At 44.1% G+C, this 23,293-nt stretch overlaps 1 protein-coding gene across 1 annotated transcript; it reads left to right on the forward strand.

Annotated features, from left to right (window-relative positions):
* The first annotated feature begins 452 nt into the window (after positions 1 to 452).
* LOC115183159 (high mobility group protein HMGI-C-like) lies at positions 453 to 22,764 on the forward strand. The gene is made up of 3 exons (XM_029744489.1): positions 453 to 1,023; positions 8,494 to 8,580; positions 22,693 to 22,764. Exons 1-3 carry the CDS (start codon positions 901 to 903, stop codon positions 22,756 to 22,758), a joined length of 276 nt encoding a protein of 91 aa, XP_029600349.1. The 5' UTR covers positions 453 to 900; the 3' UTR covers positions 22,759 to 22,764.
* Positions 22,765 to 23,293: the final 529 nt, after the last annotated feature.

Consider the following 23,293-nt stretch of genomic DNA (forward strand, 5'->3'; position numbering starts at 1 on the left):
GCTGGACACGTGACTTTGTCTCACTGTGGTCTCCCTCTTAGCATTGCAGAATTACTCATGTTTTCTCTGGCATAGGGCCAGTTTTTTTTCTGTTTTGTGGTGCCTCCCTCCTCCCCTCCTCCCCTCCTCCTCTCCTCCATTATCCCCCCACAGGAAAGGTGCTTTCTTCCCATCTTTCTCTTAGTTTTTTTTTTATATTTTTTTTTTTACCTCATTCTCATTCAGTGAGTAGGCTGGTTTCGTGTGGGCTGTGGAGATGCATTTATAATGCCCTCTGTTTTTTGTAGTCTTGCCAATCCATGTAAAAAAACAAAAAAAAACTCTTGCCCCGGCCATATAGCCTAGGGTATAAAAGTCTAATTATTGTTATTTGTCAGTCAAATCGTGACACGTGGATTTGACAGTGCGGCAGCTGTCACCATTTCAATTCAATAGTTCTCCCGCTCATTTGTAACGACAGGAGCTGAAATTCCAATCGATCACGGGCTTATTTTATCACCAAAGCCACCCCCCACCCACTTCCACAGAAAGGGGAGACGGGGAGTTTTTTTTAAACTGAGCCAAATACCGAAGTGGGCAGCACGTGCTGTTCATAATACACTCAAGCAACATCTCCCTCGGGCGTTTTTTATTTATTTTGTTTTTTCTTTTCAGTAGCACCAACTTATTCCGATTCATTTTGATAGCCTACACACCGGTTGATTCGTGCATTAGTTTACAACAAGAGGATTCCCCCTCTGAAACTCGTGCACCAGGACGTCCGGTGGCTGGCGGTGTGGTCGGTTGGTGTGCAGGCAGGCAGGCAGGCAGGGCAGGATAGGCTCCAGGCTGACCGTGTGTAGTAGTACAGTAGACTAGAAACTGCTGCAGGAGAGATTACTATTTTGGTACAAAGTCACAATGAGTGCACGCGGTGAAGAAGCCGGGGAGAGTTCAGGGACCGGGACCCAGGAGCAGGAGCCAGCGGCGGCTGCAGAGGCTCCGGCCAAGCGCAGACCGGGAAGACCGAGGAAGCCTGTTAAGGTCGGTCTTAATGTATTTACTTATCCGATGTAGTTTAACATACATGTCAGACATATATGCAGTTGCTACTATGCTAGTGTGTGTGTGTTCCCATTGCGCTTTGGGGATAGGCAACTCTGTCCGGATGCAGCTTGCAGCGCTGTACCGATGTTGTTAACGCAAAACTTGGAACAATCAAACCGATGTGCAGAGACAGTAAAACATGGCATGTTGTTGTTACTGTTTTACAAAACGGTTTCGGTTTGTTTTGAAATGCGGTTCTTAGGAGGTTAAGGTTGGTAATGATTGTAAGTAGAGAGGACTCAGTCGTTGTAGATAAGCCCATCGAACCGTCGGCGTTTACCTTCACGATTCAACAACATATAGGATCGCAGAACTATACAATTCCATGTATTTTAAATATACAGGGAATAATATAATTGTGTGAAATTGTAACGGCTGTTTCTATTTTAGAAATGATTTAGACCGTAAGGATGTTTTATCCCCTTCGCTTCGCCAGTAAATCTCGGCTATAGGTTGAGCCTATGCATAGCTGCTCCACAGTCATTTACTTTGTAACACATTTCCTTCAATATAACTTTGCCGTGAACGACTCAACAGTTTGGTTTGTATTTGATATGACTTGTTGTTGTTTATTTGTGAAGCATTGATTGGAGACAGACAGGCTATACACACGCTGTCCCTGTGTAGGGACCTATTCAGGCTATACACACGCTGTCCCTGTGTAGGGACCTATTCAGGCTATACACACGCTGTCCCTGTGTAGGGACCTATTCAGGTTATACACACGCTGTCCCTGTGTAGGGACCTATTCAGGTTATACACACGCTGTCCCTGTGTAGGGACCTATTCAGGCTATACACACGCTGTCCCTGTGTAGGGACCTATTCAGGCTATACACACGCTGTCCCTGTGTAGGGACCTATTCAGGCTATACACACCCTGTCCCTGTGTAGGGACCTATTCAGGTTATACACACGCTGTCCCTGTGTAGGGACCTATTCAGGCTATACATACCCTGTCCCTGTGTAGGGACCTATTCAGGCTATGTTTTGATTGACCATGCCTAGTGATCTTATAGCTAGGTGATGTTCATTAGAAGATATTCCATCAAGTTGACTCACACATCCTCTAACACCAGATATGTATTTAAAGTCTTCATGTAGATGTGTTTACTGTTAATAAAGGATATGATTCAGTGCCTAAAGGAAGTCGTAATGTGACTCACATCAACATTCATAAAACACATGACGTTTTTTTTTTTTTAAATGCAAAAACAGCAACTGGTGACCAAAGCATAACAGTTTGGCGTTACATACCCCTTTCATACCCAGACAAATATCCCAGTAATTTACCATGTCAGCTTCTGTACAGCAGCTGTTATCTGAAAGGGGTATGGGGGTTAAAAAAACCAGTCAATTAATAACCACTAAAATACCTAGTCATGATTCCTGCATTTTCACAGAACCTATAACCAGAAAACAGGTATCAGGTCAGTGTGAATGGTTCTCTACAGGTATCAGGTCAGTGTGAATGGTTCTCTACAGGTATCAGGTCAGTGTGAATGGTTCGCTACAGGTATCAGGTCAGTGTGAATGGTTCGCTACAGGTATCAGGTGGTTCTCTACAGGTATCAGGTCAGTGTGAATGGTTCTCTACAGGTATCAGGACAGTGTGAATGGTTCTCTACAGGTATCAGGTCTGTGTGAATGGTTCTCTACAGGTATCAGGTCTGTGTGAATGGTTCTCTACAGGTATCAGGTCTGTGTGAATGGTTCTCTACAGGTATCAGGTCTGTGTGAATGGTTCTCTACAGGTATCAGGTCAGTGTGAATGGTTCTCTGAAGGTATCAGGTCAGTGTGAATGGTTCTCTACAGGTATCAGGTCAGTGTGAATGGTTCTCTACAGGTATCAGGTCAGTGTGAATGGTTCTCTACAGGTATCAGGTCTGTGTGAATGGTTCTCTACAGGTATCAGGTCAGTGTGAATGGTTCTCTGAAGGTATCAGGTCAGTGTGAATGGTTCTCTGAAGGTATCAGGTCAGTGTGAATGGTTCTCTACAGGTATCAGGTCAGTGTGAATGGTTCTCTACAGGTATCAGGTCTGTGTGAATGGCTCTCTACAGGTATCAGGTGGTTCTCTACAGGTATCAGGTCAGTGTGAATGGTTCTCTACAGGTATCAGGTCAGTGTGAATGGTTCTCTACAGGTATCAGGTCAGTGTGAATGGTTCTCTACAGGTATCAGGTCAGTGTGAATGGTTCTCTACAGGTATCAGGTCAGTGTGAATGGTTCTCTACAGGTATCAGGTCAGTGTGAATGGTTCTCTACAGGTATCAGGTGTGTGTGAATGGTTCTCTACAGGTATCAGGTGGTTCTCTACAGGTATCAGGTCTGTGTGAATGGTTCTCTACAGGTATCAGGTCTGTGTGAATGGTTCTCTACAGGTATCAGGTCAGTGTGAATGGTTCTCTACAGGTATCAGGTCAGGTAGTCAGGTGAATTGTTCTCTACAGGTATCAGGGTCTAGGTGTGAATGGTTCTCTACAGGTATCAGGTCAGTGTGAATGGTTCTCTACAGGTATCAGGTCTGTGTGAATGGTTCTCTACAGGTATCAGGTCAGTGTGAATGGTTCTCTACAGGTATCAGGTCAGTGTGAATGGTTCTCTACAGGTATCAGGTCTGTGTGAATGGTTCTCTACAGGTATCAGGTCTGTGTGAATGGTTCTCTACAGGTATCAGGTCTGTGTGAATGGTTCTCTACAGGTATCAGGTCAGTGTGAATGGTTCTCTACAGGTATCAGGACAGTGTGAATGGTTCTCTACAGGTATCAGGTCAGTGTGAATGGTTCTCTACAGGTATCAGGTCTGTGTGAATGGTTTTCTACAGGTATCAGGTGGTTCTCTACAGGTATCAGGTCAGTGTGAATGGTTCTCTACAGGTATCAGGTCAGTGTGAATTGTTCTCTACAGGTATCAGGTCTGTGTGAATGGTTCTCTACAGGTATCAGGTCAGTGTGAATGGTTCTCTACAGGTATCAGGTCTGTGTGAATGGTTCTCTACAGGTATCAGGTCAGTGTGAATGGTTCTCTACAGGTATCAGGTCAGTGTGAATGGTTCTCTACAGGTATCAGGTCTGTGTGAATGGTTCTCTACAGGTATCAGGTCTGTGGAATGGTTCTCTACAGGTATCAGGTCTGTGTGAATGGTTCTCTACAGGTATCAGGTCAGTGTGAATGGTTCTCTACAGGTATCAGGTCGTGTGAATGGTTCTCTACAGGTATCAGGTCGTGTGAATGGCTCTACAGGTATCAGGTCTGTGTGAATGGTTTCTACAGGTATCAGTGTGGTTCTCTACAGGTATCAGGACAGTGTGAATGGTTCTCTACAGGTCAGGTCAGTGTGAATGGTTCTCTACAGGTATCAGGTCTGTGTGAATGGTTTTCTACAGGTATCAGGTGGTTCTCTACAGGTATCAGGTCAGTGTGAATGGTTCTCTACAGGTATCAGGTCAGTGTGAATGGTTCTCTACAGGTATCAGGTCTGTGTGAATAGTTTTCTACAGGTATCAGGTGGTTCTCTACAGGTATCAGGTCAGTGTGAATGGTTCTCTACAGGTATCAGGTCAGTGTGAATGGTTCTCTACAGGTATCAGGTCTGTGTGAATGGTTCTCTACAGGTATCAGGTCGGTGTGAATGGTTCTCTAAGGTATCAGGTCAGTGTGAATGGTTCTCTACAGGTATCAGGTCAGTGTGAATGGTTCTCTACAGGTATCAGGTCTGTGTGAATGGTTCTCTACAGGTATCAGGTCTGTGTGAATGGTTCTCTACAGGTATCAGGTCAGTGTGAATGGTTCTCTGCAGGTATCAGGTCTGTGTGAATGGTTCTCTACAGGTATCAGGTCTGTGTGAATGGTTCTCTACAGGTATCAGGTCAGTGTGAATGGTTCTCTGCAGGTATCAGGTCTGTGTGAATGGTTCTCTACAGGTATCAGGTCCTGTGTGAATGGTTCTCTACAGGTATCAGGTCTGTGTGAATGGTTTCTATACAGGTATCAGGTCTGTGTGAATGGTTCTCTACAGGTCAGTGTGAATGGTTCTCTACAGGTATCAGGTCAGTGTGAATGGTTCTCTACAGGTATCAGGTCTGTGTGAATGGTTCTCTACAGGTATCAGGACAGTGTGAATGGTTCTCTACAGGTATCAGGTCTGTGTGAATGGTTCTCTACAGGTATCAGGTCAGTGTGAATGGTTCTCTACAGGTATCAGGTCAGTGTGAATGGTTCTCTACAGGTATCAGGTGGTTCTCTACAGGTATCAGGTCTGTGTGAATGGTTCTCTACAGGTATCAGGTGGTTCTCTACAGGTATCAGGTCTGTGTGAATGGTTCTCTACAGGTATCAGGTGGTTCTCTACAGGTATCAGGTCTGTGTGAATGGTTCTCTACAGGTATCAGGTGGTTCTCTACAGGTATCAGGTCTGTGTGAATGGTTCTCTACAGGTATCAGGTGGTTCTCTACAGGTATCAGGTCAGTGTGAATGGTTCTCTACAGGTATCAGTGCGTTTCTAAGGTAGGTCAGGAATGGTTCTCTCAGGTATCAGGTCTGTGTGAATGGTTTCTCTACAGGTATCAGTTCAGGTGTGATGGTTCTCTACAGGTATCAGGTCAGTGTGAATGGTTCTCTACAGGTATCAGGTCAGTGTGAATGGTTCTTACAGGTATCAGGTCAGTGTGTAATGGTTCTCTACAGGTATCAGGTCAGTGTGAATGGTTCTCTACAGGTATCAGGTCAGTGTGAATGGTTCTCTACAGGTATCAGGTCAGTGTGAATGGTTCTCTGAAGGTATCAGGTCAGTGTGAATGGTTCTCTACAGGTATCAGGTCAGTGTGAATGGTTCTCTACAGGTATCAGGTCAGTGTGAATGGTTCTCTACAGGTATCAGGTCAGTGTGAATGGTTCTCTACAGGTATCAGGTCTGTGTGAATGGTTCTTTACAGGTATCAGGTGGTTCTCTACAGGTATCAGGTCTGTGTGAATGGTTCTCTACAGGTATCAGGTCAGTGTGAATGGTTCTCTACAGGTATCAGGTCTGTGTGAATGGTTCTCTACAGGTATCAGGTCTGTGTGAATGGTTCTCTACAGGTATCAGGTCAGTGTGAATGGTTCTCTACAGGTATCAGGTCAGTGTGAATGGTTCTCTACAGGTATCAGGACAGATTCAGATTTCGTTTTTTTAATGCAGAAACAACTCTCTGTCTCGCTCTCACACACATGGTAGACAGAGAGACCACCAGTAGACAGTCTAGAGACCACCAGTAAATGGTAGACAGACTTAGAGACCACCAGTAAATGGTAGACAGACTTAGAGACCACCAGTAAATGGTAGACAGACCAAGAGACCACCAGTAGACAGACTAAGAGACCACCAGTAAATGGTAGACAGACTAGAGACCACCAGTAAATGGTAGACAGACTAAGAGACCACCAGTAAACAGACTAAGAGACCACCAGTAAATGGTAGACAGACCAAGAGACCACCAGTAGACAGACTAAGAGACCACCAGTAGACAGACTAAGAGACCACCAGTAAATGGTAGACAGACTTAGAGACCACCAGTAAATGGTAGACAGACTTAGAGACCACCAGTAAATGGTAGACAGACTAAGAGACCACCAGTGGACAGACTAAGAGACCACCAGTAGACAGACTAAGAGACCACCAGTAAATGGTAGACAGACTAGAGACCACCAGTAAATGGTAGACAGACTAAGAGACCACCAGTAAACAGACTTAGAGACCACCAGTAGACAGACTTAGAGACCACCAGTAGACAGACCAGTAAATGGTAGACAGACTTAGAGACCACCAGTAAATCGTAGACAGACTAGAGACCACCAGTAAATGGTAGACAGACTAAGAGACCACCAGTAGACAGACTAAGAGACCACCAGTAGACAGACCAAGAGACCACCAGTAGACAGACTTAGAGACCACCAGTAAATGGTAGACAGACTAAGAGACCACCAGTAAATGGTAGACAGACTAGAGACCACCAGTAAATGGTAGACAGACTAAGAGACCACCAGTAGACAGACTAAGAGACCACCAGTAGACAGACTAAGAGACCACCAGTAGACAGACCAAGAGACCACCAGTAGACAGACTAAGAGACCACCAGTAAATGGTAGACAGACTAAGAGACCACCAGTAAATGGTAGACAGACTAAGAGACCACCAGTAAATGGTAGACAGACTAAGAGACCACCAGTAGACAGACTAAGAGACCACCAGTTAATGGTAGACAGACTAAGAGACCACCAGTAGACAGACTAAGAGACCACCAGTAAATGGTAGACAGACTAAGAGACCACCAGTAGACAGACCAAGAGACCACCAGTTAATGGTAGACAGACTAAGAGACCACCAGTAGACAGACTAAGAGACCACCAGTAGACAGACCAAGAGACCACCAGTAAATGGTAGACAGACTAGAGACCACCAGTAGACAGACTAAGAGACCACCAGTTAATGGTAGACAGACTAAGAGACCACCAGTAGACAGACCAAGAGACCACCAGTAGACAGACCAAGAGACCACCAGTAGACAGACTTAGAGACCACCAGTAAATGGTCACATTGTTGGAAGGGACATTTTCCTTTAGGAGAGAGAGAGTGGGGAAGGGAGGGGGGAGGAGAGGTGGTTATTGGGCCATAGCTTTGTGTAATAAATGGAATAGGATGCAATTTGGGACACAGCCTATGTTTCCTGTCCTCAGTTCTCTAATCTACGCTCAGCCCCATGTTCATGTTCACCTTGTTTCTCCCCCTGTCTGTCTCACTGACTGTCTGACTCTCTGACTGTCTCATTTTCTGTCTGACTGTCTTGCTGTCTGTCTGACTGTCTCTATGTCTGACTGTCTCTATGTCTGTCTAACTGTCTCACTGTCTCTATGTCTGTCTTTCTGTCTAACTGTCTCTATGTCTGTTTGACTGTCTATCTCTCTGCCTGTCTGACTGTCTCTATGTCTGTCTGACTGTTTCTATGTCTGTCTGACTGTCTGTCTGACTGTCTCTATGTCTCTCTGACTGTCCCTATGTCTGTCTGACTGTCTCTCTGACGGTCTGACTGTCTGACTGACTGTCTCTATGTCTGTCTGACTGTCTGTCTGTCTGTCTGACAGTCTCTATGTCAGTCTGACTGTCTCCATGTCTGTCTGTCTGACTTTCTGTCTAACTGTCTCTATGTCTGTCTGACTGTCTCTCTGTCTGTTTGTCTGTCTGACTGTCTGTCTGACTGTCTCCATGTCTGTCTGTCGGACTGTCTCTCTGTCTGACTGTCTCTCTGTCTGACGGTCTCTCTGTCTGTCTGACTGTTTCTATGTCTGTCTGACTGTCTGTCTGACGGTCTCTCTGTCTGTCTGACTGTTTCTATGTCTGTCTGACTGACTGTCTGTCTGCCCGTAGGAACCTACTGGAGAGCCCGTCCCTAAACGACCAAGGGGTCGTCCCAGAGGCAGCAAGAACAAATGCCCCTCCAAGGCAGCCGCCAGGGTGAGAACCATGCTACTGAACTTTAATTAACACACACACACGCACGCACGCACGCACGCACACACACACACACACACACACACACACACACACACACACCTCAACACCTAACCCTGACACACATGCAGGGACACAGTGCTATTGTATATAGGAATTAAACCATTGTCCTATGGGTGGCCCCAGCAGGAATTAAACCGTTGTCCTATGGGTGGCCCCAGCAGGAATTAAACCGTTGTCCTATGGGTGGCCCCAGCAGGAATTAAACTGTTGTCCTATGGGTGGCCCCAGCAGGAATTAAACTGTTGTCCTATGGGTGGCCCCAGCAGGAATTAAACCGTTGTCCTATGGGTGGCCCCAGCAGGAATTAAACTGTTGTCCTATGGGTGGCCCCAGCAGGAATTAAACCGTTGTCCTATGGGTGGCCCCAGCAGGAATTCAACCCTTTTCCTATGGGTGGCCCCAGCAGGAATTAAACCGTTGTCCTATGGGTGGCCCCAGCAGGAATTAAACCCACGTTCCTGGCATTGTAAACGTTGTTTTGTAAAACAACAATAGGATGACTCATGTATTTGGCAGATTATTGTCAATGCAATGACAACACGTCCAAATCTAGACTCCCATTTCAGCAGCTTCCTTCTATGAGCCAACAGGCAGCAGTGGTCACCAACATTTTTCTGAGCCCAGATCACTTTGAGTCAAAACGCAAGCCGATGATCTACCGCTGAGATTTTTTTATGAACATGACTTAAAAAAACATAATTTTATTTATTTATTTTATTTCACCTTTCTTTAACCAGGTAGGCTAGTTGAGAACAAGTTCTCATTTACAACTGCTGTAATGAGGTCTGTGTGTAGCTTGTGTAGAGGAGTCAGGCGCAGGACAGCAGATATGAGTAAATAAACGTCATTTACTCAAAATAGACAAATATAATACAATAAACTAGCCCACATAACGGACCGTCTTACATACAAACAATCACTCACAAACAAACATGGGGGAACAGAGGGTTAAATAATGAACAAGTAATTGGGGGATTGAAACCGGGTGTGTAAGACAAAGACAAAACAAATGGAAAATGAAAAGTTGATCGGCGATGGCTAGAAGGCCGGTGACGTCGACCGCCGAACGCAAAAAAAGTCTATATACAGTGTGTGCTAATGAGGTAGGATAAGGGAGGTAAGGCAATAAATAGGCTATAGTGGCGAAATAATTACAATATAGCAATTAAACACTGGAGTGATAGATGTGCAGTAGATGAGTGTGCGAGTAGAGCAACTGGGGTGTAAAGGAGCAAGATAAATAAAATAAATAACAGTATGGGGATGAGGTAGTTGGATGGGCTATTTACAGATGGGCTATGTACAGGTGCAGTGATCTATGAGCTGCTCTGACAGCAGGTGCTTAAAGCTAGTGAGGGAGATATGAGTCTCCAGCTTCAGTGATTTTTGCAGTTTGTTCCAGTCATTGGCAGCAGAGAACTGGAAGGAAAGGCAGCCAAAGGAGGAATTGGCTTTGGGGGTGACCAGTGAAATATACCTGCCGGAGCGCGTGCTATGGGTGGGTGCTGCTATGGTGACCAGTGAACTGAGATAAGGCGGGGCTTTACCTAGCAGAACTTATAGATGACCTGGAGCCAGTGGGTTTGGTGACGAATATGAAGCGAGGGTCAGCCAACGAGAGCATACAGGTCGCAGTGGTGGGTAGTATATGGGGCTTTGGTGACAAAACGGATGGCACTGTGATAGACTGCATCCAATTTGCTGAGTAGAGTGTTGGAGGCTATTTTGTAAATGACATCACCAAAGTCAAGGATCGGTAGGATGGTCAGTTTTACGAGGGTATGTTTGGCAGCATGAGTGAAGGATGCTTTGTTGTGAAATAGGAAGCCGATTCTAGATTTAACTTTGGATTGGCGATGCTTAATATGAGTCTGGAAGGAGAGTTTACAGTCTAACCAGACACCTAGGTATTTGTAGTTGTCCACATATTCTAAGTCAGAACCGTCCAGAGTAGTGATGCTGGACGGGCGGGCAGGTGTGGGCAGTGATCGGTTGAAGAGCATGCATTTAGTTTTACTAGCATTTAAGAGCAGTTGGAGGCCACGGAAGGAGAGTTGTATGGCATTGAAGCTCGTCTGGAGGGTTGTTAACACAGTGTCCAAAGAGGGGCCAGAAGTATACAGAATAGTATCGTCTGCATAGAGGTGGATCAGAGAATCACCAGCAGCAAGAACGACATCATTGATGTTTACAGAGAAAAGACTCGGCCCGAGAATTGAACCCTGTGGCACCCCCATAGAGACTGCCAGAGGCCCGGACAACAGGCCCTCCGATAAGTCTATGCAACATTAACCAATTAAAAACAGTTCTGTAGCAATGCGGTTTGTGCAGTAGGCTGTAGGCCCAATAAATTGCATATTGACTATTCTTAAATTGCCATGTCAATGTTGTTCTTCTCAGACCATTTTAAATGTATATTTCAAAACGTGAGGCATATGATCACACTGGTAATTGTTCATTTGTTGTATTAATTGTGAGGCATAAATTGAATTAGCTTTAATTTTTACTGGACTGATGGTGCTTGCATCTGATGGTCAGTCTCAGCAATGGAGGGAGAGAGGGAAGGAGAGGGGAAGGAGAGAGAGAGAGAGAGAGAGAGAGAGAGAGCAGCAGAGAGGCTGCATCTGATGGTCAGTCTCAGCAGCGGAGGGAGAGAGGGAAGGGAGAGAGGGAGAAAGAGAGAGAGAGAGGGAAGGAGAGAGGGAAGGAGAGAGAGAGAGAGAGAGAGAGAGCAGTAGAGAGGCTGCATCTGATGGTCAGTCTCAGCAGCGGAGGTAGAGAGAGAGAGAGAGAGAGAGAGAGGGAAGGATGAGATGGAGAGAGGGAAGGATTGAAGAGGGGAGGAGGAGAGAGGAGGAGAGAGGGGAAGAAGGAGAGAGAGAGAGAGAGGAAAGGAGGAGGGAGAAAGAAGGAGAGAGCGAGAGGGGAGGGAGAGAGAGACAGAGAGAGAGAGAGAGAGCAGCAGCAGCAGAGAGGCTGCATCTGATGGTCAGTCTCAGCAGCGGAGGGAGAGAGGGAAGGAGAGAGAGAGAGAGGGAAGGAGAGAGGGAGAGAGGGAAGGAGAGAGGGAGAAAGAGAGAGAGAGAGGGAAGGAGAGAGGGAGAAAGAGAGAGAGAGAGGGAAGGAGAGAGGGAGAAAGAGAGAGAGAGGGAAGGAGAGAGAGGGAAGGAGAGAGGGAGAAAGAGAGAGAGAGAGAGAGAGGGAAGGAGAGAGGGAGAAAGAGAGAGAGAGAGGGAAGGAGGGAAGAGAGGGAGAAAGAGAGGAGAGAGGGAAGGAGAGAGGGAAGGAGAGAGGGGAAAGAGAGAGAGAGAGAGAGGGAAGGAGGAGAGAGGGAGAAAGAGAGAGAGGGAAGGAGAGAGGGAGAGAGAGAGGGAAGGGAAGAGAGGGGAGAAAGAGAGAGAGAGAGGGAAGGAGAGAGGGAGAAAGAGAGAGAGAGAGGGAAGGAGAGAGGGAGAGAAGAGAGAGAGAGAGGGAAAGGAGAGAGGGAGAAAGAGAGAGAGAGAGGAAGGAGAGAGGGAGAGAGAGGGAAGGAGAGAGGGAGAAAGAGAGAGAGAGAGGGAAGGAGAGAGGGAGAAAGAGAGAGAGAGGGAAGGAGAGAGGGAAGGAGAGAGGGAAGGAGAGAGGGAGAAAGAGAGAGAGAGAGAGAGGGAAGGAGAGAGGGAGAAAGAGAGAGAGAAAGGGAGAGAGAGACAGAGAGAGAGTGAGAGAGCAGCAGCAGCAGAGAGGCTGCATCTGATGGTCAGTCTCAGCAGCGGAGGGAGAGAGGGAAGGAGAGAGAGAGAGAGGGAAGGAGAGAGGGAGAAAGAGAGAGAGAGAGGGAAGGAGAGAGGGAGAAAGAGAGAGAGAGGGAAGGAGAGAGAGGGAAGGAGAGAGGGAAGGAGAGAGGGAAGGAGAGAGGGAGAAAGAGAGAGCACCGTCTCCCTGTTCTTCCTCCCTCCACTGACTGACCATCCGTCTTCCAGCTGATGGAGAAACTCCAGTCATACTTCATTGTTTTCTGGCCTCGTGCACCAGTTCATGTTGTTACTCGTATGACCAGAGAACGTGAAATATTCCTCCATATTAAAAAATGGACAACGCACGTCTATCGATACACTTTGTAATGTGAGTGGATAAGGGAGCGGCCATTTTATGGCTTTATGAAAGTGTTGAATAAAGTGTTGACAGTGCTGAATAACTTTAAACATGAACTTACTCATATAAACAGCAGCTATTTGCTGTATTCGTTGACAGTCTCTCTCTAGTCATGGTTTTAAAAGTTTTGAAGTCTCACACTGTGGTCGACTATCAGCTTAGCTGTTGGCTGGTAGAGGCTGCAGGTCATCTGAGCTATCTGATTGGCCAGGGGTAGGCCTATAGGTGTACTTGATTTGCTCTCCGGGCCCGCCCGCCGGGTAGGCAGAGTTTGTACCTTCAGACACATGAATTGGTTCAGAATGGGATCAGATCGACTACCCGGCACGCAGGGCAGCTGAATCAAACTCCCCTAGTGCAAACAGAGAGAAACAAATGAAAACAATAGGAACGCAAGGCTTTATCATCGGCCTTTTTACTGAACTGTTTGGCGATCGACTAGGAAAGCCTGGAAATGGCATTGTTCTGATAAACGTAAAGGAGATACACCTACTAAAAGATGAAAGGAGTCAGAGCTGAGCAGGCACCTTCAACGTTCACTTTCTGTTCCTCAAATCAATCACACCGACTACCATCCTGAGAGATGAGGTGATGTGTATGATATGAGGATGTGTACGGTCGGCAGGGATTGATATGCAGGGATTGATATACAGGGCTTGATAGACAGGGCTTGATATACAGGGCTGGATATACAGGGCTGGATATACAGAGCTGGATATATAGAGCTTGATATATAGAGCTTGATATACAGGGCTTGATATGCAGAGCTGGATAGACAGGGCTTGATATACAGGGCTGGATATACAGGGCTGGATATACAGGGTTGGAGATACAGGGCTGGATATGCAGGGATTGATATGCAGGGATTGATATGCAGGGCTTGATATACAGGGCTGGATATACAGGGCTGGATATACAGGGCTTGACATGCAGGGCTGGATATGCTGGGCTGGATATGCAGGGATTGATGTACAGGGCTTGATGTGCAGGGCTTGCTATGCAGGGCTTGCAATGCAGGGCTTGGTGTACAGGGCTTGATATACAGGGCTTGATGCACAGGGCTTGATATACAGGGCTTGATATGCAGGGATTGAAATACAGGGCTTGTTATACAGGGCTTGATGTACAGGGCTTGATATGCAGGGCTTGATATACAGGCCTTGATATTAGAGGTCGACCGATTAATCGGAAAGGCCGATTAATTAGGGCCGATTTCAAGTTTTCATAACAATTGGTGCTTGATGTACAGGGCTTGATATACAGGGCTTGATATACAGGGCTTGATGTACAGGGCTTGATGTACAGGGCTTTGACACACCTCTGCGTCCCAAATGGCACCTTATTGTTAGTATGCCCCTCTTTCCAGACCTGATTGTGTGCCACAGATGTGCTTTCTGGGAAAGAAGCGTCAAGTCATTCATTGTTTATAAACCAAAACAGATATAAATTAAGACTGAATTCCAAATTGCACCCTCTTCCCATAGGGCTCTGGTCAAAAGGAGTGCACTATATAGGGAATAGGGTGCCTTTTTAGGAAGCACCCTGAGTTATGGACAATCGTAACAATTATGGTGAGTGATGTTTTCATTTGAACTAAGAGTTAGGATTGGCTAAGATTCTAGCCTATCCAAAGCATTGTGCCGTGTTAATTATGGCCTTAGGATTGGTTAAGATTCTGGCCTATCCAAAGCATTGTGCCATGTTAATTATGGCCTTAGGATTGGTTAAGATTCTGGCCTATCCAAAGCATTGTGCCATGTTAATTATGGCCTTAGGATTGGTTAAGATTCTGGCCTATCCAAAGCATTGTGCCATGTTAATTATGGCCTTAGGATTGGTTAAGATTCTGGCCTATCCAAAGCATTGTGCCATGTTAATTATGGCCTTAGGATTGGCTAAGATTCTGGCCTATCCAAAGCATTGTGCTGTGTTAATTATGGCCTTAGCATTGGCTAAGATTCTGGCCTATCCAAAGCATTGTGCCGTGTTAATTATGGCCTTAGTGGTTTAAACGTGTTGTAACATGGTCCTATCAGATCCCCACACATTATGTATTTAGGTACTAGTTGGCTGGCACAGCACTGAATATGTGGAAACGTGTCTTGTATCCCCAAGTTATTCATTCAATCATTCCAGTCATTAACATGTCAGGGTGTTGTGTTACAGACCATTAAATTAAAACACTGTGATGGTGTTGTGTTACAGACCATTAAATGAAAACACTGTGAGGGTGTTGTGTTGCAGACCATTAAATTAAAACACTGTGAGGGTTTTGAGTTACAGACCATTAAATGAAAACACTGTGAGGGTGTTGTGTTACAGACCATTAAATGAAAACACTGTGAGGGTGTTGTGTTACAGACCATTAAATGAAAACACTGTGAGGGTGTTGTGTTACAGACCATTAAATGAAAACACTGTGAGGGTGTTGTGTTACAGACCATTAAATGAAAACACTGTGAGGGTGTTGTGTTACAGACCATTAAATGAAAACACTGTGAGGGTGTTGTGTTACAGACCATTAAATGAAAACACTGTGAGGGTGTTGTGTTGCAGACCATTAAATTAAAACACTGTGAGGGTGTTGTGTTGCAGACCATTAAATTAAAACACTGTGAGGGTGTTGTGTTACAGACCATTAAATTAAAACACTTTGAGGTGTTGTGTTACAGACCATTAAATTAAAACACTGTGAGGGTGTTGTGTTACAGACCATTAAATTAAAACACTGTGAGGGTGTTGTGTTACAGACCATTAAATTAAAACACTGTGAGGGTGTTGTGTTACAGACCATTAAATTAAAACACTGTGAGGGTGTTGTGTTGCAGACCATTAAATTAAAACACTGTGAGGGTGTTGTGTTGCAGACCATTAAATTAAAACACTGTGAGGGTGTTGTGTTACAGACCATTAAATTAAAACACTTTGAGGTGTTGTGTTACAGACCATTAAATTAAAACACTGTGAGGGTGTTGTGTTACAGACCATTAAATTAAAACACTGTGAGGGTGTTGTGTTGCAGACCATTAAATGAAAACACTGTGAGGGTGTTGTGTTACAGACCATTAAATGAAAACACTGTGAGGGTGTTGTGTTACAGACCATTAAATGAAAACACTGTGAGGGTGTTGTGTTACAGACCATTAAATGAAAACACTGTGAGGGTGTTGTGTTGCAGACCATTAAATTAAAACACTGTGAGGGTGTTGTGTTGCAGACCATTAAATTAAAACACTGTGAGGGTGTTGTGTTACAGACCATTAAATTAAAACACTTTGAGGTGTTGTGTTACAGACCATTAAATTAAAACACTGTGAGGGTGTTGTGTTACAGACCATTAAATTAAAACACTGTGAGGGTGTTGTGTTACAGACCATTAAATTAAAACACTGTGAGGGTGTTGTGTTACAGACCATTAAATTAAAACACTGTGAGGGTGTTGTGTTGCAGACCATTAAATTAAAACACTGTGAGGGTGTTGTGTTGCAGACCATTAAATTAAAACACTGTGAGGGTGTTGTGTTACAGACCATTAAATTAAAACACTGTGAGGGTGTTGTGTTACAGACCATTAAATTAAAACACTGTGAGGGTGTTGTGTTACAGACCATTAAATTAAAACACTGTGAGGGTGTTGTGTTGCAGACCATTAAATTAAAACACTGTGAGGGTGTTGTGTTGCAGACCATTAAATTAAAACACTGTGAGGGTGTTGTGTTACAGACCATTAAATTAAAACACTGTGAGGGTGTTGTGTTACAGACCATTAAATTAAAACACTGTGAGGGTGTTGTGTTGCAGACCATTAAATTAAAACACTGTGAGGGTGTTGTGTTGCAGACCATTAAATTAAAACACTGTGAGGGTGTTGTGTTACAGACCATTAAATTAAAACACTGTGAGGGTGTTGTGTTGCAGACCATTAAATTAAAACACTGTGAGGGTGTTGTGTTGCAGACCATTAAATTAAAACACTGTGAGGGTGTTGTGTTACAGACCATTAAATTAAAACACTGTGAGGGTGTTGTGTTGCAGACCATTAAATCCCCTCATCAAAATGCAATCATACAACTGGGTTAAAGAACACTGATTGGCTGTAGTGGTGGTGAGCAGCAATGCTTGAAGTGGACTGAAATAAGTGCTGGTACTCAACTTGGGGTGCTGGTAATGTTTATATTTAGGTGCTGGTAATGTTTATATTTAGGTGCTGGTAATGTTTATATTTAGGTGCTGGTAATGTTTATATTTAGGTGCTGGTACTGGTTATATTTAGGTGCTGGTAATGTTTATATTTAGGTGCTGGTAATGTTTATATTTAGGTGATGGTAATGTTTATATTTAGGGGTTGGTAATGTTTATATTTAGGGGTTGGTAATGTTTATATTTAGGTGCTGGTAATGTTTATATTTAGGTGCTGGTAATGTTTATATTTAGTTGCTGGTAATGTTTATATTTAGGTGCTGGTAATGTTTATATTTAGGGGTTGGTAATGTTTATATTTAGGGGTTGGTAATGTTTATATTTAGGTGCTGGTAATGTTTATATTTAGGTGCTGGTAATGTTTATATTTAGTTGCTGGTAATGTTTATATTTAGGTGCTGGTAATGTTTATATTTAGTTGCTGGTAATGTTTATATTTAGTTGCTGGTAATGTTTATATTTAGGTGCTGGTAATGTTTATATTTAGGTGCTGGTAATGTTTATATTTAGTTGCTGGTAATGTTTATATTTAGGTGCTGGTAATGTTTATATTTAGGTGCTGGTAATGTTTATATTTAGTTGCTGGTAATGATTACAATACCAAGTTGTCTCACAATACGACAGACTGTTAACCAGTCAAGTTGTCTCACAATACGACAGAATGCTGTTAACCAGTCAAGTTGTCTAACAATACGACAGAAGACTGTTAACCAGTCAAGTTATCTAACAATACGACAGAAGACTGTTAACCAGTCAAGTTGTCTCACAATACGACAGACTGTTAACCAGTCAAGTTGTCTAACAATACGACAGAAGGCTGTTAACCAGTCAAGTTGTCTAACAATACGACAGGTTGTTAACCAGTCAAGTTGTCTCACAATACGACAGAAGGCTGTTAACCAGTCAAGTTGTCTAACAATACGACAGAAGGTTGTTAACCAGTCAAGTTATCTAACAATACGACAGAAGACTGTTAACCAGTCAAGTTGTCTAACAATACGACAGAAGGCTGTTAACCAGTCAAGTTATCTAACAATACGACAGAAGGCTGTTAACCAGTCAAGTTGTCTAACAATACGACAGAAGGTTGTTAACCAGTCAAGTTGTCTAACAATACGACAGAAGACTGTTAACCAGTCAAGTTATCTAACAATACGACAGAAGACTGTTAACCAGTCAAGTTGTCTCACAATACGACAGAAGACTGTTAACCAGTCAAGTTGTCTCACAATACGACAGAAGACTGTTAACCAGTCAAGTTGTCTCACAATACGACAGAAGACTGTTAACCAGTCAAGTTGTCTCACAATACGACAGAAGACTGTTAACCAGTCAAGTTGTCTAACAATACGACAGACTGTTAACCAGTCAAGTTATCTAACAATACGACAGAAGACTGTTAACCAGTCAAGTTGTCTAACAATACGACAGAAGACTGTTAACCAGTCAAGTTATCTAACAATACGACAGAAGACTGTTAACCAGTCAAGTTGTCTCACAATACGACAGAAGACTGTTAACCAGTCAAGTTGTCTAACAATACGACAGACTGTTAACCAGTCAAGTTATCTAACAATACGACAGAAGACTGTTAACCAGTCAAGTTGTCTAACAATACGACAGAAGACTGTTAACCAGTCAAGTTGTCTAACAATACGACAGAAGGCTGTTAACCAGTCAAGTTGTCTCACAATACGACAGAAGACTGTTAACCAGTCAAGTTATCTAACAATACGACAGAAGGCTGTTAACCAGTCAAGTTGTCTCACAATACGACAGAAGACTGTTAACCAGTCAAGTTGTCTAACAATACGACAGACTGTTAACCAGTCAAGTTGTCTAACAATACGACAGACTGTTAACCAGTCAAGTTATCTAACAATACGACAGAAGACTGTTAACCAGTCAAGTTGTCTCACAATACGACAGAAGACTGTTAACCAGTCAAGTTATCTAACAATACGACAGACTGTTAACCAGTCAAGTTGTCTAACAATACGACAGAAGACTGTTAACCAGTCAAGTTGTCTAACAATACGACAGACTGTTAACCAGTCAAGTTGTCTAACAATACGACAGAAGACTGTTAACCAGTCAAGTTGTCTAACAATACGACAGACTGTTAACCAGTCAAGTTGTCTAACAATACGACAGAAGACTGTTAACCAGTCAAGTTGTCTAACAATACGACAGAAGACTGTTAACCAGTCAAGTTGTCTCACAATACGACAGAAGGCTGTTAACCAGTCAAGTTATCTAACAATACGACAGGTTGTTAACCAGTCAAGTTATCTAACAATACGACAGGTTGTTAACCAGTCAAGTTGTCTAACAATACGACAGACTGTTAACCAGTCAAGTTGTCTAACAATACGACAGAAGACTGTTAACCAGTCAAGTTGTCTAACAATACGACAGAAGGCTGTTAACCAGTCAAGTTATCTAACAATACGACAGGTTGTTAACCAGTCAAGTTATCTAACAATACGACAGAAGACTGTTAACCAGTCAAGTTGTCTAACAATACGACAGAAGACTGTTAACCAGTCAAGTTGTCTAACAATACGACAGACTGTTAACCAGTCAAGTTGTCTCACAATACGACAGAAGACTGTTAACCAGTCAAGTTGTCTAACAATACGACAGACTGTTAACCAGTCAAGTTGTCTAACAATACGACAGAAGACTGTTAACCAGTCAAGTTGTCTAACAATACGACAGAAGACTGTTAACCAGTCAAGTTGTCTAACAATACGACAGACTGTTAACCAGTCAAGTTGTCTAACAATACGACAGAAGACTGTTAACCAGTCAAGTTGTCTAACAATACGACAGAAGACTGTTAACCAGTCAAGTTGTCTCACAATACGACAGAAGACTGTTAACCAGTCAAGTTGTCTAACAATACGACAGACTGTTAACCAGTCAAGTTGTCTAACAATACGACAGAAGACTGTTAACCAGTCAAGTTGTCTAACAATACGACAGACTGTTAACCAGTCAAGTTATCTAACAATACGACAGAAGACTGTTAACCAGCCAAGTTGTCTAACAATACGACAGAAGGCTGTACGTTTACCAGCCAAGTTCCAGTCTGACTTAATCCCTGCTGTAAACATGGTTTGTGTCCAAATGCCTCTGGTCAAAAGTAGTGCACTAATTAGGGAGTAGGGTGTAATTTGAGACACGGACCCTGTCTGGGGGCATCTCGTCTGTGTGTCTGTCTGGGGGCATCTCGTCTGTGTGTCTGTCTGGGGGCATCTCGTCTGTGTGTCTGTCTGGGGGCATCTCGTCTGTGTGTCTGTCTGGGGGCATCTCGTCTGTGTGTCTGTCTGGGGGCATCTCGTCTGTCTGTCTGTCTGGGGGCATCTCGTCTGTGTGTCTGTCTGGGGGCATCTCGTCTGTGTGTCTGTTTGGGGGCATCTCGTCTGTGTGTCTGTCTGGGGGCATCTCGTCTGTGTGTCTGTCTGGGGCATCTCGTCTGTGTGTCTGTCTGTCTGGGGGCATCTCGTCTGTGTGTCTGTCTGGGGCATCTCGTCTGTGTGTCTGTCTGGGGGCATCTCGTCTGTGTGTCTGTCTGGGGGCATCTCGTCTGTCTGTCTGTCTGGGGCATCTCGTCTGTGTGTCTGTCTGGGGGCATCTCGTCTGTGTGTCTGTCTGCAGCACACCATGGGAATAAGGGTGGAATGTAGAAAATTCGAGCTCGTCTACAGACACAGGTTGAAAACGTCCCTGAGGAGAAAATGTCAACATAAATGTGTTATTGTGCGAATCATCATCTCACTAGCTTTTAGTCCTTTAGGCTTGTTGGTTTGTTGAGATGTAGTCGGCTCTAGTCTGTGCTTTGACGTTTGGTGACTGATAGGCTAGTAACCTCCAGAGCAGTAGGGGTAGTAGAGGGGATGTTTGGCAGATAAGGGTGTGTGTGTGTTTGGCAGATAAGAGATAATCTCAGCAGAGAGATGAGGCTGGGAGACGAGCCACCTGCAGAGGGGATCTCTCTGAGACAGGGGAGGACTGGTCATAGGGCAGTAAGAGTTGATGGCCCATCTTTAGCCCGGTGGGCCTGTCTGAATTGGAGTTTTTTCACAAAATGATCATTATTTGGCTGATAATGGAGGCCTTCAAGGGAAATTGCGTTGGCCATTCATCAATGCCTTTCCTGATAAGTACAACATAGCATAGTTTTCCACCCAGTCATCACTACACTCAGGTTGACTCAGTTAACATCACAAAGCCACACTATATTTACCGTGCATTCCTGTTTGGTTGGGTAAGGGATACCTAGGCTAGAATTCCCCTGGAACCTGGGACAGGGCTCTTGGCTCTCTGGTGGAGGTGGAGGAGGAGGAGGGAGGAGGAGGAGGGGGAGGTAGAGGTGGAGGAGGAGGAGGAGGAGGAGGAGGAAGAGGAGGATGTAGAGGAGGAGGAGGGGAGGTGGAAGAGAAGGAGGGGGAGGTGGAGGAGGGGGAGGAGGTGGAAGAGGAGGAGGGGGAGGAGGAGGAGGTGGAGGGGGAGGTGGAGGAGGGGGAGGTAGAGGACGTGGAAGAGGAGGAGGAGGTGGAAGAGGAGGAGGAGGAGGAGGAGGTAGAAAAGGAGGAGGTAGAGGAGGAGGTGGAGGAGGGGGGGTAGAGGAGGTGGAGGGGGAGGTGGATGACGAGGAGGAGGTGGGGGAGGAGGAGGTGGAGGTGGTAGAGGAGGAGGTGGAGGAGGAGGAGGAGTTAGTAGAGGAGGAGGAGGGGGAGGAGGAGGAGGTGGACGAGGCAGTCACAGAGGCATGAGAAGAAGAAGCCGTATAGCTCTACCGTCTGAGACAATTATCAAATAAAATGTTATTGGTCGCGTACACATATTTGCCAGATGTTATCGAAGGTGCAGCGGTAACCCAACTACATGGAACCCAAAAGAGTTCTACTTGGAACCAAAAAGGGTTCTACCAGAAACCAAAAAGGGTTCTCATGTGGGGGACAGTGGAAGAACCATTTTTTTCTAAGAGTGTACTTTTGACCAGGGCCCATAGTGGACTGATTACAGTGAAGCTGTTAGTGTTAGGATGAGCTCAAAGACTGGAACAAGATGTAACTTCCTGTCTGACATACCTGCTTATCTTGCTGCTACTCCTCTGATATAGAGCATGGTAGGAGGGAGGGAGGGAGGGCTGGGAGGGAGGGAGGGAGGGAGGGAGGAGAGGAAAGGGTTCTACATAGAACCCAAAAGGGTTCTTCAAAGGGTTCTCCTATGGGGAGAGCCAAAGAACCGTTCTGGAAGCCTTTTTTCTAACAGTGTATAACTGATTGTAAGTAGCTCTGGATAAAAGTATCTGCTACATTTCAAAGATGTCAAATGTCATGGTAATGTATTTGTTTTATCTGTTATCCCCGCAGGGGGATAAATAAATAACAACTATCATATATGAGATATATTTCTAGATTTATTTCTTGATGTATTTCTAGATTTATTTCTTGATATGTTTCTATATATATTTCTAGATTTATTTCTTGATATATTTCTATATATATTTCTAGATTTATTTCTTGATATATTTCTATGTATATTTCTAGATATTTTTCTATATATATATATATATATATATATATATATATATATATATATTTCTACATATATTTCTAGATATTTTTCTAGATTTATTTCTGATATGTTTCTAGATGTATTTTCTATATGTTGTGTCTAATGACCAGTCTTGTGTTTGCTTTGCAGAAAGCACTGGCCTCTGGAGAGAAGAGACCTAGAGGCAGACCCAGGAAATGGGTGAGTCACCTTTGACCCCATTCCACCAAACACTGAATGTTTGTGTGTGTGTGTGTGTGTGTGCGCGTGCGTGTGTGCGTGCGTGCGTGTATGCACATGCATGCTCGTATATGGAAATCTCAACACGACACAAACAAACTCCCCCACAAGGCGTTTTAAATTATTTAGATTAAAGGGTATGTTAGAGGTATCAGGGTGGATATATTTAGATTAAAGGGTATGTTAGAGGTATCAGTGTGGATATATTTAGATTAAAGGGTATGTTAGAGGTATCAGGGTGGATATATTTAGATTAAAGGGTATGTTAGAGGTATCAGGGTGGATATATTTAGATTAAAGGGTATGATAGAGGTATCAGTGTGGATATATTTAGATTAAAGGATATGATTGAGGTATCAGGGTGGATATATTTAGATTAAAGGGTATGATAGAGGTATCAGTGGATATATTTGGATATATTTAGATTAAAGGGTATGTTAGAGGTATCAGGGTGGATATATTTAGGTTAAAGGGTATGTTAGAGGTATCAGGGTGGATATATTTAGATTAA

This window comes from Salmo trutta, unplaced genomic scaffold (genome assembly GCF_901001165.1).
Source record: "Salmo trutta unplaced genomic scaffold, fSalTru1.1, whole genome shotgun sequence".
Classification (NCBI taxonomy): Eukaryota; Metazoa; Chordata; class Actinopteri; order Salmoniformes; family Salmonidae; genus Salmo; species Salmo trutta.

Excerpts from the sequence above, each read along its gene's own strand:
- LOC115183159 (XM_029744489.1), top strand. The coding sequence starts at position 901 with ATGAGTGCACGCGGTGAAGAAGCCGGGGAGAGTTCAGGGACCGGGACC. Across the intron at positions 1,024-8,493 it reads GACCGAGGAAGCCTGTTAAG|GAACCTACTGGAGAGCCCGT; the intron begins GTCGGTCTTAAT and ends GTCTGCCCGTAG. Across the intron at positions 8,581-22,692 it reads CCTCCAAGGCAGCCGCCAGG|AAAGCACTGGCCTCTGGAGA; the intron begins GTGAGAACCATG and ends TTTGCTTTGCAG.